General features: G+C 34.5%; 1 protein-coding gene across 1 annotated transcript; it reads right to left on the bottom strand.

The window, feature by feature from the left end:
* Positions 1-1274: 1274 nt before the first annotated feature.
* LOC148278841 (uncharacterized) lies at positions 1275-13330 on the bottom strand. The gene is made up of 3 exons (XM_088230821.1): positions 13253-13330; positions 2614-5400; positions 1275-1663 (listed from the first exon to the last, which is right to left on the bottom strand). The coding sequence occupies exons 1-2, from the start codon at positions 13295-13297 to the stop codon at positions 2641-2643; spliced, it is 2805 nt and encodes a 934-aa protein (XP_088086947.1). The 5' UTR covers positions 13298-13330; the 3' UTR covers positions 1275-1663; positions 2614-2640.
* Positions 13331-17752: the final 4422 nt, after the last annotated feature.

Raw genomic sequence — 17752 nt, forward strand, 5'->3', positions numbered from 1 at the left:
TAAAAAATCGTTTTTTTAAGCGTTGCCTAGTAGGTGATTTGGTTCAGCCGGATGAATCTCACCCACGTGAGATAAAGGTTTCAGCTCTTTTACTTCACAAAATTCAACAGATGGAAGAGTTCAGGAAATGCGGATGTATAAACATAGTCAGAATGATGATGGTTACGTGTGTAATTTCTTTCTCAAAAATATTTTCCATCTCTGTTGCAACAAATTTACATTTAAAGTTGATGAAAATATATCAAAGCAGGGGGTCTACGTAAAACAGAAAATACCGGGAAAGGGTTTACAAGAAAAAAAAGTTTGAGGACCTCTAGAGGTTCAGAGTCCAGTAGCTTAATCACAAATAACTATCGACATGCTAAAAACATGCTAAGCATTTGAGCGATCGCAATGAACAATAATGAACATGCTTAAGTTATCGCAGTCACAAGTCAACACGTGTGTAATCTCTAAGTCAACGCTCGTGTCGGCTTGTTTTTTGCTTTCCTCGTAAATAAATACAGTTCACTGGCGAAAAATCGGAGTTCACTATAAAAAATAATACAATATATTGCTTTTGCAAAATAGAAAGGAGTGTCCTTATACAAAAAAAGTGAAAATTAAATTACAATTACTATGGCCACTGTTTTTTTTTTATATTTGGCCTGTCAACCGCTGGCTAAATGCAATAAAAAGCATGATAAATGATAAATAAATACATAAAAATAGCAGTTTTGGAATATTTTCCATATTTACACCGGTGAAATTCAAATATGTGATTGCGCAGCAGGATTATACGTCGAGAAACGTAAATATTTGGACATTTAATATAAGGTGCTCACGGATGTTGCATTGTCATCGCGAATACGATAAACAACCATGGTGAGAAATTGTTATCACGTCGCTTATTAGCACGTCTATAGTTATTTGTGGTCCAGCTATAGACTAGAGTTTCAGACTGCACGCAACGTGCTAAAACTTGGTCCAGCAATTCCAGGCGGGTCACGAGCTCTTTGTGCACGCTACCATCTTCAGCTATGTGAACTTCTTCGATCCTCTGCCTAATATTGTAGAGAGGGTGATCAGGGTCAGGGGTCAGGACAGGATCCAGACGAGTGGAGCTTTCCTCCAATTTGACAAACTGTTGTTCCTTTCAACATAACGTTGACAGTATCTTTGCACTTAGCTCGAGTGATAAATGAATTTAAAACATTGTACTTTACTAAAAGCTTGGAAAAAATTTCTAATAGAATAAATACATAAATCTCTTGAGTATTAAATTAACAAAAAAATTGGGTTGAATTCAGTATTTAATAAAATATAATATATATAAAAAAATATAAAAATATATAAACATACGTAAATACATATATAAAAAATATAAATACATATATTATAGAATATAAAAAATAAAATACATATATATATATTATGCATTTTGATGCTGAAAATATCAAAAATTTTAATTTGATTTTTTGTATCAAACTGCTTTTTTTATAAATTTCATATAAATAATATGCGAAATAATAATAAAATATATAAAAATATATATATAAAATAGGTAGTATATATACAAAACAAAAAATATAATAATATAGTTTTAAAGTTTCTTCATGTTTTAGAAATTCGTAAATTTGCCTGCAAAGTTGTCCATTTTGGTTGCTAAGTTCATTAGATCAGCCTGAAAAAAAATGCAAATTATAATTATTATATCATAATCCTCTCATTAAAGAATACGTATGGCATAAGTTGTTACAGTAAATATTTTATTATCCCTACACTGGCACTTGAAGCGTAAGACTGATCATCTTGTCTTCATGTAATGTAATTAAATAGAGTGAAATGGTACCTCTATATAAATTTTATTTTATTTATTTATAATACAAACATATAAATGTACAGATGGAATGACTAAAAATTATATAGGCAAAAATAGTAGCGCCTGCCATCCAATAAAATGTATTTACTTAATTGTAATAAAATAAAGCGACGATGATTTAAACTGTATAAAAAAATTAAAAAAAACTATTTACAAAGTAATTAAAACAATGTTACTTGGATAAAATAATATAAAAAAAATAGGGACAAAACAAGGAGATAGTGAGATGAAAAAGGAAGGTAATTGATGAGGAGTAGTGGAGGATGAATGAAAGAAAGTAGGAGTGGAAAATTCACTTTGATTTGTTGACGCGCAATAAAGAGCAAAAAAAAAACTATTCTGACTCAAGCAAGTCAAGAAATATTGTCGCATACAAACCATTACAGTGAAGAACATATTTGTAAATGTCATAAATGTAAAAAAAAAACAGTTAAAGGCCCAGATGGGACCCCTGTGGCACTCCCGAGATTACGTCGTCAATAGGATTTGAGTTAAGAACTTTTAAAACAGGGATTTGGTTGCGGTTACTTATGCATCCGCATAAATCAGCGTGAATTCCGAAGCATAGAAAGTGTATTACCAGGAGGATACCGCAATTGAAAAGGCAAACGCTTTTGAGTAATGGTATAGATCGTGTTGATTTTACGTATTTTATCCATATTTAAGTAGAGTTAGTAAGAAGCTAGTGAATACTGCGAGATTTAAAACTGGCATAACTATTATATTTAAATGATACCTTGTTGCGTACTTACCAAATAATAGACTTGCGGTTTAAAAGTTTAGGCGCAAGTTTTGCCACTAGAGGAAGAAGAACTGCTAGCAGAGGAGCTAGAAGAACTGCTGCTAGAACTTGAAGACGCGGCGCTGGATGCGCTTGCCTTGCTTGCTCCCTTGCTTGCTGAACTACTTGCTGAGGCAGCTGCACTAGCTTTGCTACCGCAACCTTTGGTGGAAGCGCCACTGCTTGCTGAGGCAGCTGCACTGGCTTTGCTGCCTGATCCGCAACCTTTGGTGGAAGCGCCACTGCTTGCTGAGGCAGCCGCACTGGCTTTGCTGCCTGATCCGCAACCTTTGTTGGAAGCGCTACTGCTTGCTGAAGCAGCTGCACTAGCGCCACTGCCTGATCCGCAACCTTTAGTGGAAGCGCTACTGCTTGCTGAGGCAGCTGCGCTGGCTTTGCTGCCTGATCCGCAACCTTTGTTGGAAGCGCTACTGCTTGCTGAAGCAGCTGCACTAGCGTTACTGCCTGATCCGCAACCTTTGGTGGAAGCACCACTGCTTGCTGAGGCAGCCGCACTGGCTTTGCTGCCTGATCCGCAACCTTTGGTGGAAGCACCACTGCTTGCTGAGGCAGCTGCGCTGGCTTTGCTGCCTGATCCGCAACCTTTGTTGGAAGCGCTACTGCTTGCTGAAGCAGCTGCACTAGCGTTACTGCCTGATCCGCAACCTTTGGTGGAAGCACCACTGCTTGCTGAGGCAGCTGCGCTGGCTTTGCTACCTGATCCGCAACCTTTTTTGGAAGCGCTACTGCTTGCTGAAGCAGCTGCACTAGCGGCACTGCCTGATCCGCAACCTTTGTTGGAAGCGCTACTGCTTGCTGAAGCAGCTGCACTAGCGTTACTGCCTGATCCGCAACCTTTGGTGGAAGCACCACTGCTTGCTGAGGCAGCTGCACTGGCTTTGCTACCTGATCCGCAACCTTTGTTGGAAGCGCTACTGCTTGCTGAGGCAGCTGCGCTGGCTTTGCTACCTGATCCACAACCTTTGTTGGAAGCGCTACTGCTAGCTGAGGCAGCTGCACTGGCATCGCTGCCTGATCCGCAGCCTTTGTTAGAAGCACTACTGCTTGCTGAGGCAGCTGCACTGGCCTTGCTACCTGATCCGCAACCTTTGTTGGAAGCGCTACTGCTTGCTGAGGCAGCTGCACTGGCTTTGCTGCCTGATCCGCAACCTTTCTTGGAAGCGCTACTGCTTGCTGAGGCAGCTGCACTGGCTTTGCTGCCTGATCCGCAACCTTTCTTGGAAGCGCTACTGCTTGCTGAAGCAGCTGCACTGGCATCGCTGCCTGATCCGCAACCTTTGTTTGAAGCGCTACTGCTTGCTGAGGCAGCTGCACTGGCATCGCTGCCTGATCCGCAACCTTTGTTTGAAGCGCTACTGCTTGCTGAAGCAGCTGCACTGGCATCGCTGCCTGATCCGGAACCTTTGTTTGAAGCGCTACTGCTTGCTGAAGCAGCTGCACTGGCATCGCTGCCTGATCCGCAACCTTTGTCTGATGCGCTACTACTTGCTGAGGCAGCTGCACTGGCATCGCTGCCTGATCCGCAACCTTTGTTTGAAGCGCTACTGCTTGCTGAAGCAGCTGCACTGGCATCGCTGCCTGATCCGCAACCTTTGTTTGAAGCGCTACTGCTTGCTGAAGCAGCTGCACTTGCATCGCTGCCTGATCCGCAACCTTTGTCTGAAGCGCTACTGCTTGCTGAGGCAGCTGCACTGGCATCGCTGCCTGATCCGCAACCTTTGTCTGATGCGCTACTGCTTGCTGAGGCAGCTGCACTGGCATCGCTGCCTGATCCGCAACCTTTGTTTGAAGCGCTACTGCTTGCTGAAGCAGCTGCACTTGCATCGCTGCCTGATCCGCAACCTTTGTCTGAAGCGCTACTGCTTGCTGAGGCAGCTGCACTGGCATCGCTGCCTGATCCGCAACCTTTGTCTGAAGCGCTACTGCTTGCTGAGGCAGCTGCACTGGCATCGCTGCCTGATCCGCAACCTTTGTCTGATGCGCTACTGCTTGCTGAGGCAGCTGCACTGGCATCGCTGCCTGATCCGCAACCTTTGTTTGAAGCGCTACTGCTTGCTGAAGCAGCTGCACTTGCATCGCTGCCTGATCCGCAACCTTTGTCTGAAGCGCTACTGCTTGCTGAGGCAGCTGCACTGGCATCGCTGCCTGATCCGCAACCTTTGTCTGAAGCGCTACTGCTTGCTGAGGCAGCTGCACTGGCATCGCTGCCTGATCCGCAACCTTTGTCTGAAGCGCTACTGCTTGCTGACGCAGCTGCACTGGCATCGCTGCCTGATCCGCAACCTTTGTCTGAAGCGCTACTGCTTGCTGACGCAGCTGCACTGGCATCGCTGCCTGATCCGCAACCTTTGTCTGAAGCGCTACTGCTTGCTGAGGCAGCTGCACTGGCATCGCTGCCTGATCCGCAACCGCTATTGGAAGCGCTACTGCTTGCTGAAGCAGCTGCACTAGATTCACTTTTTGCGGCACTGCTTGCTGAGCTGCTGCTGGCTGAGCTGCTGGCTGAACTGCTAGCTGCGCTGCTTGCTTCACTACAAGCTGAGCTGCTTGCGTCACTACTAGCTGAGCTGCTTGCTTTACTACTAGCAGCACTACTAGCACTGCTCGCGGAAGAGCTGGAACTGCTTGAGCTGCTGGATGAGCTACTAGCGCTGCTAGAGGCACTGCTTGCAGCGCTGGATGAGCTATCATCACATCCGCATGGTGGTGACTCTCCACAAGGAGCAGCGCTGATTACCTGTAAAGTATCATATTTTTTATTTCTAAATCAAGTGGTGTATCACAAGGTACTAGTTTTGGCCCCGCATCGACTCTTGATGGCATAAAACAATCAAAGAGCTTTTCATATTTATTTCTTTACATGCCATGGGGCATTTTTAAGGACAATTTAGTTGAAACATAGAAAAAAAAAACATACGCGACTCTTTTGAAAACGAAATTAATTAATTATTTATTTTCCTACGACAACTACACGTGGACCGGACCATCTTCTAGGAATTTAGCAAACAACATGTGTTTGCACATGTGCGACACTGCGATAGTGATTTGTGAAAACCCAAAATCTAATTAAGGTTAAAAAAAGGTTTTAGCAATGTGCGGATCTGAATAGAGGACACAGGACTTTTAAAACAGACCCGAGTAAGTTTTGAATGGTCTTTTCCACATTAAATTATCTGGAGATGTTAATAATCCATATAGTTTTTCTCTTTGAAAATCATTAGTCAATGATGTATTCTCATATTTTTTTTATGAATATCTAATTCATATAAATGAATTTAAAACCCGAACTACAGACTACCGATATTACGAATTTCAGAAATATTAGGTCAATCATTTATTAACTAAATGTTATTAAATATTGGGATACAACCACTTACCGACCTTTCTATGTCTACTGGTTTCGCCAAGACACCATTTAAACCACACAAAACAATTAAACAATTGAACGCTATGTTGATGACATTTTTTGTATTTGGACTAGGACAGAACGTAAAATAACTTAATTTTTTTTATTTTATATAATACCTTTGATGACCAAATAAACTTCATATTATAAGTCCAAAAAGACAATTAATAAAATTTTCTAGATTTTACATTAACGAACATAAATAATCAAATAAAATTGAACATTTTCCGAAAATCAACTTACATGAATATCGTCATTGATAATTTATCCAACCACCCTACTTCCCAAAAACATGCTTAATTCCATTTAATGTCGCATCGTTTAATAAATGTTTCTAAACTTAACATTGAAAATGAATTTAATTTAATTTAATAAAATTGCTTTTAATAATGGACATACAATTGATTTAATAAATACTCTTTTAAATAAATAAAAAACTAAAGAAAAAATCGATCAAACAATTTTTATATCCTGTCAACAGTAATTACAATTAATCTTCTCTACCGCCTCGAGAGCGATTAATTTAGAGACTTTTATTTTTTGCGTGCGTTTACTCTTTGCTTCATAGCTGAACGTCAAAGAAACCTATTTCTTGTTCCCAAATACGTAAAATCAAAGACTATGATTTAAATTAAGAACAAAATTAAAGTGTTTACAATGCATTAATTCAGTCTATTCTGCAGTATGGAATCATAGGCTGGGGAGGAGCTTACAAGACAAATTTACGTCCACTTTTAACTGCCTAAAACCATCGCTAAAATTATATTTTAAAAAATCTAGATTTTACCGTTCAAATTTATTTTTTGAAGAACTCAATTGATGAAATCTTTCAAAAAGCATCTATTAGACAAATTTTCAACCTGCACTACATTTAATTTGCCAGTACCTAGGACTAACTCAAGGAAAAACGACTTTTTCTTTAGAGCAGTCATTGTTATAATATTGTTCTCTCCGGTCACGCAGACATTTTCCATCTCACCTATATGAAATATAGAAAATTCCTCATAGACAGTACACCCGTTTAGTTTTACGATGTCAGTAATTACGTATGTTCATTATTATAATTTTGTACATTTCACATTATTTTTATATAACTTTTTTCTTTTCTTATTCTTTAAATTTAAATTAATCTTGTTTCTATTAACTTTATTTTTATAACTGTATGTGTATTTTTGTGCAACTCCTAAGTGCCTAACAATTGTTAATTGCTTTTATTTTGATACCGATAATGTACTTAATCAATATCTTCCACCACTGTGGAAAATTTTTATTGACTGTTTTCACAATTTTCGTTCATATGCATTCTTATTTTCTGTATGCAATATATGTAAAAACTGTTGTTTTTTTCCCAAATAAAAATAAATTAAAAAACCCACTAATTAGCAAAATTCTCGAAACTCTAGATTTCCAAATAATTTGACTTTACACATAAATACAACTGCATCATTGAATCATTATTCATATGTTGTAAAAAAAAACTTTAATAATCTGCCAGAAATCCTAAAATCAATTCGAATATTAAAAAAATTAATTTAAATTTAAAAAACACATTAGACTCCCACTAGCCTGAACTTCAAACAATGGAAAATTGTGTATATTTTAGAATATTTATTTATTTATTTATTTATTTATTAACGGACATTGTCCATGTATACAATTTATAAGGTTTAAATATTACAATAAAAGAGTAGTTTAAAACATTTAAAGAAAAAAGAAAGAAGCATTGACAAACATAAGGGACATCGAGACAAGATCTGGACTATTTATTTAGTGCTCGTTTAAATCGTTGTAAACTTAAACCAAAAAAGTCCAGATCCTGTCTCGAGTTAACAATACGACAAAGGCGGGTCATTGGAGAATTTAGGCCATAGTTTGTTCTATGCTGATCGATGAACAGTACTTCATTGTTTCTCAATCTACGAGTCGGAATATTGAATTTTACTTGTCCCAGTAATGATGGAACATCGATTATACCATTTAGTATGCCGAACATATATATGGAGTCAATATTAGTTCTACGTTTTTGTAGACTAGAAATATTTAACATTCAAAACAGATTCCTTAAAATTTAATATAAAATATGATTTTAAGGAATCTGTTTTAGACAGTAAAAAAAATGTAAATAAAATATAAAGTATAAGTGTATATATTTTATACCTTACACCTTAAATATAAATATAAAATATAAATATAAAAAGATAAATAATAAATAAATAAATTAAAACAGCAGTTTTGGAATATTTTCCATATTTACACCGGTGAAATTCAAATATGTGATTGCGCAGCAGGATTATACGTCGCGAAACGTAAGTATTTTGTCATTTAATATTAGGTGTTCACGGATGTTGCATTGTGATCGCGAATACGATAAACGACCATGGTGAGAAGTCAGATGGCAGAAGGGACCATCTGTACACTGTCCATGTTTTAGTTTCAAAAAGTTTGAATGAATATTTCAGTAAATGCACGCAGAAAAAAAATATAAAAATCAGCGTCATTTGGAATGGTAATTTACTATTGAAAAGTAACACTAAAATATTTTGATTTGTGGGTCTTGCAATTGAGACGTATTTCAGCTCTCCGGATTATTTTTGAAAATTACAGATTTTTATTTTATTTCGAATACAAACAAATGTACGGGTAAAATTGATAATTAAAAAAAAAAACTATAAAAAATGTATACATAGTAGGGCCTGCCATCCAATTATATGTATTCACTAAATAATACTGTAATAAAGTGACGACGGCTTGAAGTTTAAACTATATAAATAATAAATATATTATATGTTAAAATAAGAAAAATATGGACATAACAAGGAGATAGTGGAAAGGAAAAGAAGGAAATTGATAAGGAGTGGTGAAGGATGATTGAAGGAAAGTGAGAGTGGAAAATTGCATTTGATTTAATGATTAAACGAATTATGAATGAAGAGCATGAATCAAGTCTATTAGTTCTCTTCTGTACATATTGTATGGAGTGTAAAATATATCGAGACTATTAATTTTTTTGTTAAATGTTTCACATATACGAGGGATCGTAGAATGTTTCCGATGATTAGTTTTAAATTTACGAATATAGAAAATATCAGAGAGTCTAGTCGGCCTGGAGGGGACACGGTGAGCAAGTAGATTAATGAGTTCCGGGGAATCGAATTTATTATTTACAATTTTGTAAAGCAGGATTTGATCAAACATATCTCCTATGTGTGTTAATGAATCAGGGTTATAAAATTTTAATGAAGCTAAATAATTTGGAAAATGCAAATGAAATTTGTATTCTAGTTTTTTCAGAATTTTTTTTTGAACACTCGATTCTATTAATATTTAATTTATGAACTGGAGACCAGATAGCAGTGCAGTATTCAAGATGGGGGCGTACGTACGTTATGTAAAGCAATATAAATGAACCTAAGTTTTCAAAAGATTTACACAGCCGCCTGATAAATCCAGTCATTTTGTATGCCTTGTTAATTATAGTTTCTATATGACTATTGTCATTTAAGTTTGAGTCCAAAATAATTCTCAAGTCACGTATTAAGTTTGCTTCTCTAATTGTATTTTCATTTATTTATCATATAGGAAACAAAATGAATGTATGATGTATGCCTGGAGAACGAATTGGCGATGAACGAAAGTAAGTCAAAGGGGAAGTGAGGTTACTGACTGCATATTAAATGTAAACAACGAATGTCTCGAGCAAGTAGAAGAATTTGTGTATCTGGGAAGCATGTTTTCAGGAGATGGAAGAGTAGAAAAAGGTGTTGAAAGAAGAGTGAATGCGGGCAACAAAATGAATGGAGCACTAAGCACAGTAATTTCTAATAAAAATATGTCAATCGAAGCTAAACTGGCAGTGCACAACGGAGTTTTAGTCCCAACACTTATGTATGGAAGTGAAACATGGAACTGGCAGAGGAAGGATGAAAGCCGAGTGAACGCGGTTGAAATGCGAACTCTTAGACGAATGTGTGGGAAATCAATGTATGACAGGGTTACGAATGATGAAATCAGGCGAGAGTGTAAATCTGAGACAAGTATAATTGATATTATGCAGTACCATGGAATAAACTCTCTTAAATTCGAAGAATAATGTTGGACCAGTTATTTTTATTCAAATTAACAAATAATAAAATTGATTCTCCTAACCTACTAGAAAGACTTCCATTCCGTGTGCCATCTAGACCGACAAGACAAAATCTTTTGTTTTACACTGAAAACGCGTCAACAAACTATTTGAAACAATCTACAATACCTAGAATATGCGACCAATATAACAATTTATTTACCGAGGCTGATATTTTTTGTGACAATGTATGGAAATTTAGGTCAAAAATTATAGAAATTTTGAGAGAAGCAGACATTTAACTTTATTATTATTATTATATAAATATTTTTTCATTTCGTTTCTTTTACATTTATTATATTGAACATAATTTAAATTATTGTATTGAGTGTAAACAATTTTTTTGGTGTGTGCATGAGTTTCTTACTCTAATATACAAAGAAATTGGCAATATATGTATGTGTACATACTGTTTGTTTACCTAATAAAATAAATAAATAAATAAATAGATAAGATTAAGAAAGGATCTCTGAGATGGTTTGGACACGTAGAACGAATGGACGACGAGAGAATGGTAAAACAAGTATACATGGCAAAAATGAACGGCAACGTTAGACGAGGACGACCAAGGAAGACGTGGCATGATCAGATAAACCAAAATCTCAAGTCTGGTCATGTCAAAAGCAGACAGAACCGAAGGGCAAGATGTATGAATGTGGAAGAGGCTAGGATTGTATGCCAGGATAGACGTGTGTGGCGGTCCATTCTCTCTGCCTACCCCTACGGGGAAATGGCGTGATGGTAGTAGTAGTAGTAATATAGTCATATTTTATTTTATTTTTATTACGCGTGAAAGATATTTTGTAACATTTAGGAACATTGATATGAAGTTTGTTGAAAATACAGTAATTCGATAATGCGTATAAATCTTGTTGAAATTTTGCACAATCATCTCTACACTTGACTTTAAGGTTAATTTGGACGGTTAAAGATGGTCCCTTCTGCCATCTGACTACCGAGTTATTTGTGATTGAGCTACAGGATCCGCGCCCACAGGGGTAGGTGCTGACATTAAACATTCTAGGGTTGAATAATCAGAATTTTGTTTTGAACGAGGATATAATTGAGTTTCAGACCGCACGCGTCGTGTTAAACGTGGCTCCAGCAATTCTAGGCGGGTTGCGAGCTTTTGGTGGATGCCACCATCCAACATCCTCAGTTAGTTGTTAGTTAACTCCCGAGCATTTAAAGTTGTCAATTTTTTAGGTTTTATGCCTATCTAATTCAGAGACGGAGCATATGAAGCAAGTGAGGCTGAGCCTCACTAGGAAATCATTGCTATTCACCAGTACCTATAGTCCTTAAAATATAGCTTGATTAGAATGACAGCTGTCAAACTAATTTCATCAGTTCCCATGAAAACGCAAAATATGTCATCAACAAATCGTAAATATTTAAATACACATGCTTTTATAAAAGGATGACTAGAACTTGATAACTTATCGTTTAGATCATTTAAAAATATTCGCTAAAATTTGAGACAATGACAAAAATTATAAAGTATTTGTAGTACAAAGCGTTTTATTGTTTTTATAATCTAGGTATTTAAAAAAAATTCGATGAACATTTTCAATCCTTTCTATGTTTGTTATGTATTGTGGATGCTAACTCCAAATTACTGCGTACAAAAGTGTTGTGTAAAGTTTTTTATGTATTTGGTTTTTTAAAAGATTTGGAAATTCTCAAAACGAAGCCCAGCATTTGGTAAGATTTTTCAACAATAGAATTTATGTGAGACCCAAACAGCAATCTATTATCAAGAACAACTCCTAAGTCTCTTATTTCGCTACACCATGATATGAAATTATAAAGAAAATTTGATGTTTTTGTGAAAATATGTATAAGGAAAGAATCCAACTGCCTATCAGTTCCCATGAAAACGCAAAATATGTCATCAACAAACCCTAAATATTTAAATACACATGCTTTTATAAAAGGATGACTAGAACTTGATAACTTATCTTTTAGATCATTTAAAAATATTCGCTTAAATTGGAGACAATGACTAAAATTACAAAGTATTTGATTTGAAATAAATTCATATTTTTTTCCACAAAGTTAACGCTGAAACAATAAATAATACATCTTTTTTTAATTAAATTAATAAGGTCCGTTTTTTAGATAAGGGACTAACGTTATTCGTTAATTATATATTTAAAGAGAACCAAGGGACTTTACAGTAAAAAAAATACAACAAATTATAGTCCGTAAAATATAGCTTGATTGGAATGACAGCTGTCAAACTAATTTCATTAGTGATGGGAAATTACTGATGACTGATTAAATCGATTTTATCAGTTGTTATTTCATGCAATTGTGAAACTCTGTATACGAAATTGAGATAAAAAACGCCAAAACAAGTCTGTTATAGTGTGTTTAACACAATTATTCAACAAAAAATGAGACATTTATACTTTTTTCATGAACAAAATCAAATTAATTATTTTTTTATTCGATCAATTTACATTGATCAATTTGTCCCATCTCTAACATTTTCTCTAAATGATGTAACCTTGTAAGAACGTCGTCAATAATTAGGTTTATTTCAATTTTCTTTTAGTTTTAACGCAGATTTTATACATTCATGCTGATTTATGTTTCAAGCATTGCATAAAAAATAAATTAACACGCCAGATACAAATGATTTTTTTGTGTCAATATAAATAACTCCTTTGACGTTACTACAAAGTTATGTCGTCACTTTTTCTGACAGCTGTCATTCTAATCATGTTACATTTTAAGGACTATAATATGTATTTTAATTCGCATTATATCAACACATTATGAAGATAAAAATCTAGCAACGAATATAAAAATGCTCAAAGATGCCTACAAACATGGTCCGTACTGTGTTTTTACTTAACATTTACGCATATTATACTAATCCTTAAAATCGAAGCTTCACTAGAAATTTGGTATCAAAGACGCTACTGTTCTAATTAATTGGATTTGAACCTGCTATATTTAATTATACGTCAGCGATTCAACATCTATTCGTGAAACCGCTCTCCAACCGTGTTTCCACTTCAAAAATATACAAATTTAAAATGATTCACTTACGTGTATAGCCGCGAGGCATAATACGAAAAATAGACAAATCTTCATTGTCAGTTCCTTCTGAAAACCTGTCTACCTATTAGAAATTGCCGATCAAGTTCCACCTTTTATGCGAGTCAAAATTATTTGCCATGTGCACATTTTTTTATGCACGGGCAAAATGTTGTTACTGTATTTTTAACCATTTTTTCAATCGATTTGCCGTCTGCGGTGTGGGTTTGAACGTTGAAAAAACGTCGTTAGCCTCATCGAGGAACTCTGAAGTTTAAAAAAATACACATTTGAGGCCCTCGGTATCCATGATGGCCAAACGACCCCATACACACTTTCGAGAAAATTTTAAGATAGCCGTCTAACTAACTGCGCCACGGCGCCTTTCTAAGGATGTATTTTAAAATATATCGTCATTCGTCTATTGGTATGTAAGCTTCCCTGTCAAAAATCAAGTATTGTGCTAACTTTATCTGTTAAAATGTGTATTTTCCACTCTGTTGTATTTCGCCATGTGTTCTTTTCCTACCCTTTAAATAATTTCAATTTCAATTTATTTATTTTAAAAACGTTTATGTACATAACAAAAAAATTCAATGCATACATAAAACGAAAAAATGAACACTAAAATTTAAATATACAAAAATGGTAAAAATAAAAAATACCCAGCAATTATAGAGAAAGAATGCAATCCTCTCTGAACTTTTTTTCACTAATGTGAAAGATGTCAATATCCGAAGAGATACGGTTGAGTAAAGACATTGTAAAAATTGTGACATTGTAAATAATAAAAGCTTAATCCCAATTTCGGTCCAAAAACTCCAAAAAATAAACTGTTGAGCAAGCTAGTTGTAAATATTTTATGTTTTCTGTCCCCTGTTAAAGTACTTATTTGATCTTATCTCCAAAATATGTTAAGAATAGTCTAAAACTAATAAAAAATTGTAGTCAACATGGACATAATACGAGAATATCAGACAAATACCATATACAACTTTTTAAAACAAGACAAGGACAATCAAGACTAATGAACCAGGGACTGAAATTATACAATAAACTACCAGACAAAACTAAACAAAAGACTCAAACAAACTTTACAAAAGATGTAAAAAATATTATTTTAAACAACAGAGTATAAATGAAAAATGTATGTATTATTTTATGTAAAATGAATGTTATAATCCGTAAGGGTTTATAAATAAATTTTCAAATAAATAAAAACTGTCAACGTTGTAAACAATTCACCAGTCTTGAAGATGCCTACTTAGGCGAAAACGCTCGTTGGTCAAAATAATAAAAAGTAAAACCAAACCAAGAAGTTTCATTGATAAGTTCATTTATAATTTTACATTAATCTATAATTGCATTTTTTAATTTCAGTATTTACAACAACAACAAAAAATTACAATATTTGGTGCAATTTACACATATGCAGTTGCCCGCTTTTGAAGTTATTTTTAGCGTTTGGCCATCTTTGATTACTGAGAGCCTCATTTGTTAAGAGGCAACGCGGTCTCACTTTTCTCCATACAATCACCATCATCATTCCCTTTCCCAATGGTGCCTAGGGCACTGCGTTGGAACACAAATCGCAGCGCATCTTAATCATTTTTATTGCATGAAGATAAGATGATCAGTCTTATGTTTCAGCTAGCCAGTTACAATTACTATACAATCTGTTAAAACACAGTTTCATAATAAATATTGTAATCTTGACATATGTAATAACTGCAAAAACATGAAGTCTGAAAGGTGCATAAAATACCTGGGAGTAATCATTGACTGTCAACTTAAATAGACTAATCATCTTGAAGTAATTGTTAATAAACTAAGATATTTAACATATGTGTTCAAACGACTAAGTATCTACGCCCAGCTAAATACGATTAAAGTGGTATATTATGCACTTGTACAGTTATCGCTTTCTTATGGAATAATTGGATGGGGGGAAGCTTACAAAAATCATATTAAACCATTAGAAACTATTTTTAAAAATGCTTTAAAAAATCGCACTTTTCCCTCTTTCCAATTGTTCTAATAAGCTAAACTTTTGGACCTAAGACAAATATATTGTTTTCAATGTTTAAAATATATATTTAAGAACCAAAATTTATTTACAAGCAATTCAAATAGATCAAGTCAAAGAATGTGTTAGAAATACCACATTGTAAAACGAGACTCGCACAGAGACATGCATATTTTATAGGCCCAAAAATGTTAAGTTATTTTTTTAATGATAATATTTAATTGATTACAACCTTTCAAAATTTTATTTCTTTAAAAAAAAACGCACTATCCTGGATTCAAACTAAAGATACGAACTCCTTTTTTCTATGATTTATTTTGTTGCCCTTTCATAATAAGGAATATTTTTGTGTTTTTTCAAATATTTTTTATTTCCTTTTTTAATTACTATAAAAAAAAATACCATATTATCTTTTACAGAATATCTCATTTTTTCATTCTTATGTTACACAGAAATATTATAACTGTCCATTATTTATTATAGGAGCAAAAATTCATTAATATTTTCTTGTACACCCACGAATAGGCCATGCCTTTGTGGGATTTTTTGTTTACTATTTTTACTTTTAATATGTATTTAGTTGCTATGTAATTGTGTTTTATTTTTTTTAAACTCTGTTTTATCACTTATGTTTATTGTAAAAAAAAAATATTTCATGTCAGCCATGTCGGGAATCGAACCCGAGACCTCTTGCATTGTACGCAAATGCGCTGACCTCTACACCACAAGGCATTCTTCTTTATACAATTGTTTCTTTTCATTTCATTTCTAGTAATTATGTATCAAATTACTTTCTTACACGAACCTTTAAAGTCCTCAGTTTAGGATTTGTCTTTTAATGCGATAATAATTAGCTTAGTTAAAAAAAGTTATATTTTTATTCACATAAACACGGTGCCAGGACACATTTTAAAGCAAAAAAATAAATAAACACCAACACACCCATACACATTAGGGTAGGCCGATATTTTTTTTTCTGATTTTCGAAATGAAAGGGGTCTAAAAAGTTGCCTTTTGGATTATTCGGCATGCAAAAAATATTTAAAAAAATATTCCGTACTTCTTTTTGTCCTCAACCAGAGCTTGAAGTTTTCGAAAAAGTCGATTTTTTGCGCTTAATCGGCTGTCATTTCGTATTTAAGTAAGAAAATCAGCCCAATTAAATTTTATAATGTGCATTAAATTAAATTAAATAAGCATCAAAGGGCGTGAGTTGCTCTTTTTTATGTAATAAATGGCTAGCATCGTTTTAATGAGCCACTGTTTTCGTTTATATTAACCAGGCGCTCGACGGAATCAGTTCCACGGAGTGTAAATTTTTTGCATTTCGGTAGTTAAAAAACGTGTTCGAATTTGTAATGTTATATTATTTGTAAGTTATATCTTTACCAACAAAAAAATAATTTTAGCAGTATAGATAATAAACAAAATGTTCTGACAGTGATAACCTTCAAACCTCGGTTGAGGGTCAAAAGTAGTATGGAATATTTTTTTCAATCATTTTTACGTTCAATGTGATCCATAATGCAACTTTTTAGACCCCTTTCACTTTGATGTTAAAAAAAATAATAAACGTCATACATCATCGGCTCACTCCAATACACACGCATAATCCACCCAACTCATCCAACTGGACTCATAATCGGAGACCTCAAAATAAAAGAGAATGCATTTCTAACGTTACGTTTTTCTGCCTGTCATTTAAATATAATATAATATTTGTATTTTTGATTTATTCAGATGTCCATTTGTCTACGTAAGATTTATGAGTTTCGGTAAATAAATATATACATAAAAAACGAGAACATAATAAATAAACATATGCAAATAAAATTTTATCAAGCTGCAAGTGAAAATATGTTCCAGACGTTGGCCTACAAGGAACTTTGCGATACAAGTCAAAAGTCTCAAAACTTTCAAACCAGTAGCTTAATCACAAATAACTATCGACGTGCTAATAAGCGACGTGACAACAACTTCTCACCATGGTTGTTTATCGTATTCGCGATGACAATGCAATATCCGTGAACAGCTAATATTTAGTGTCAAAATATTTACGTTTCGCGACGTATAATCCTGCTGCGCAATCACGTGTTTAAGATTCACCGGTGTAAATATGGAAAATATTCCAAAACTACTATTTTTATTAATTTATTTATCATTTATCACGCTATTTATTGCATTTAGCCAGCGGTTTTTATTTATAAATCATATAACACAAAGTATTTTAAAAGTATAATACGTTGAATTACATTCCCAGGAGTTACAACAATTCAATTCGGGAAATAAATAATATTAGCATTTAGAAAATAACACATATTGAGAACAACAAAGAAACAAAGCAAGTTTAGCACCTTTATAACTAAATATAGCACAACAATATATACGCCTAAAACCTTTTGTCAAGCCAAATGTCAAGAAAAGCAGTCGCCATAGTAATTATAATTTGGTCGGGTTGTGGTCCTGTGGCTAGTGTCTCGGACTCA

This window comes from Micrasema longulum, unplaced genomic scaffold (assembly GCF_059751315.1).
Source record: "Micrasema longulum isolate JH-2025_06_02 unplaced genomic scaffold, ASM5975131v1 h1tg000820l, whole genome shotgun sequence".
NCBI lineage: Eukaryota > Metazoa > Arthropoda > Insecta > Trichoptera > Brachycentridae > Micrasema > Micrasema longulum.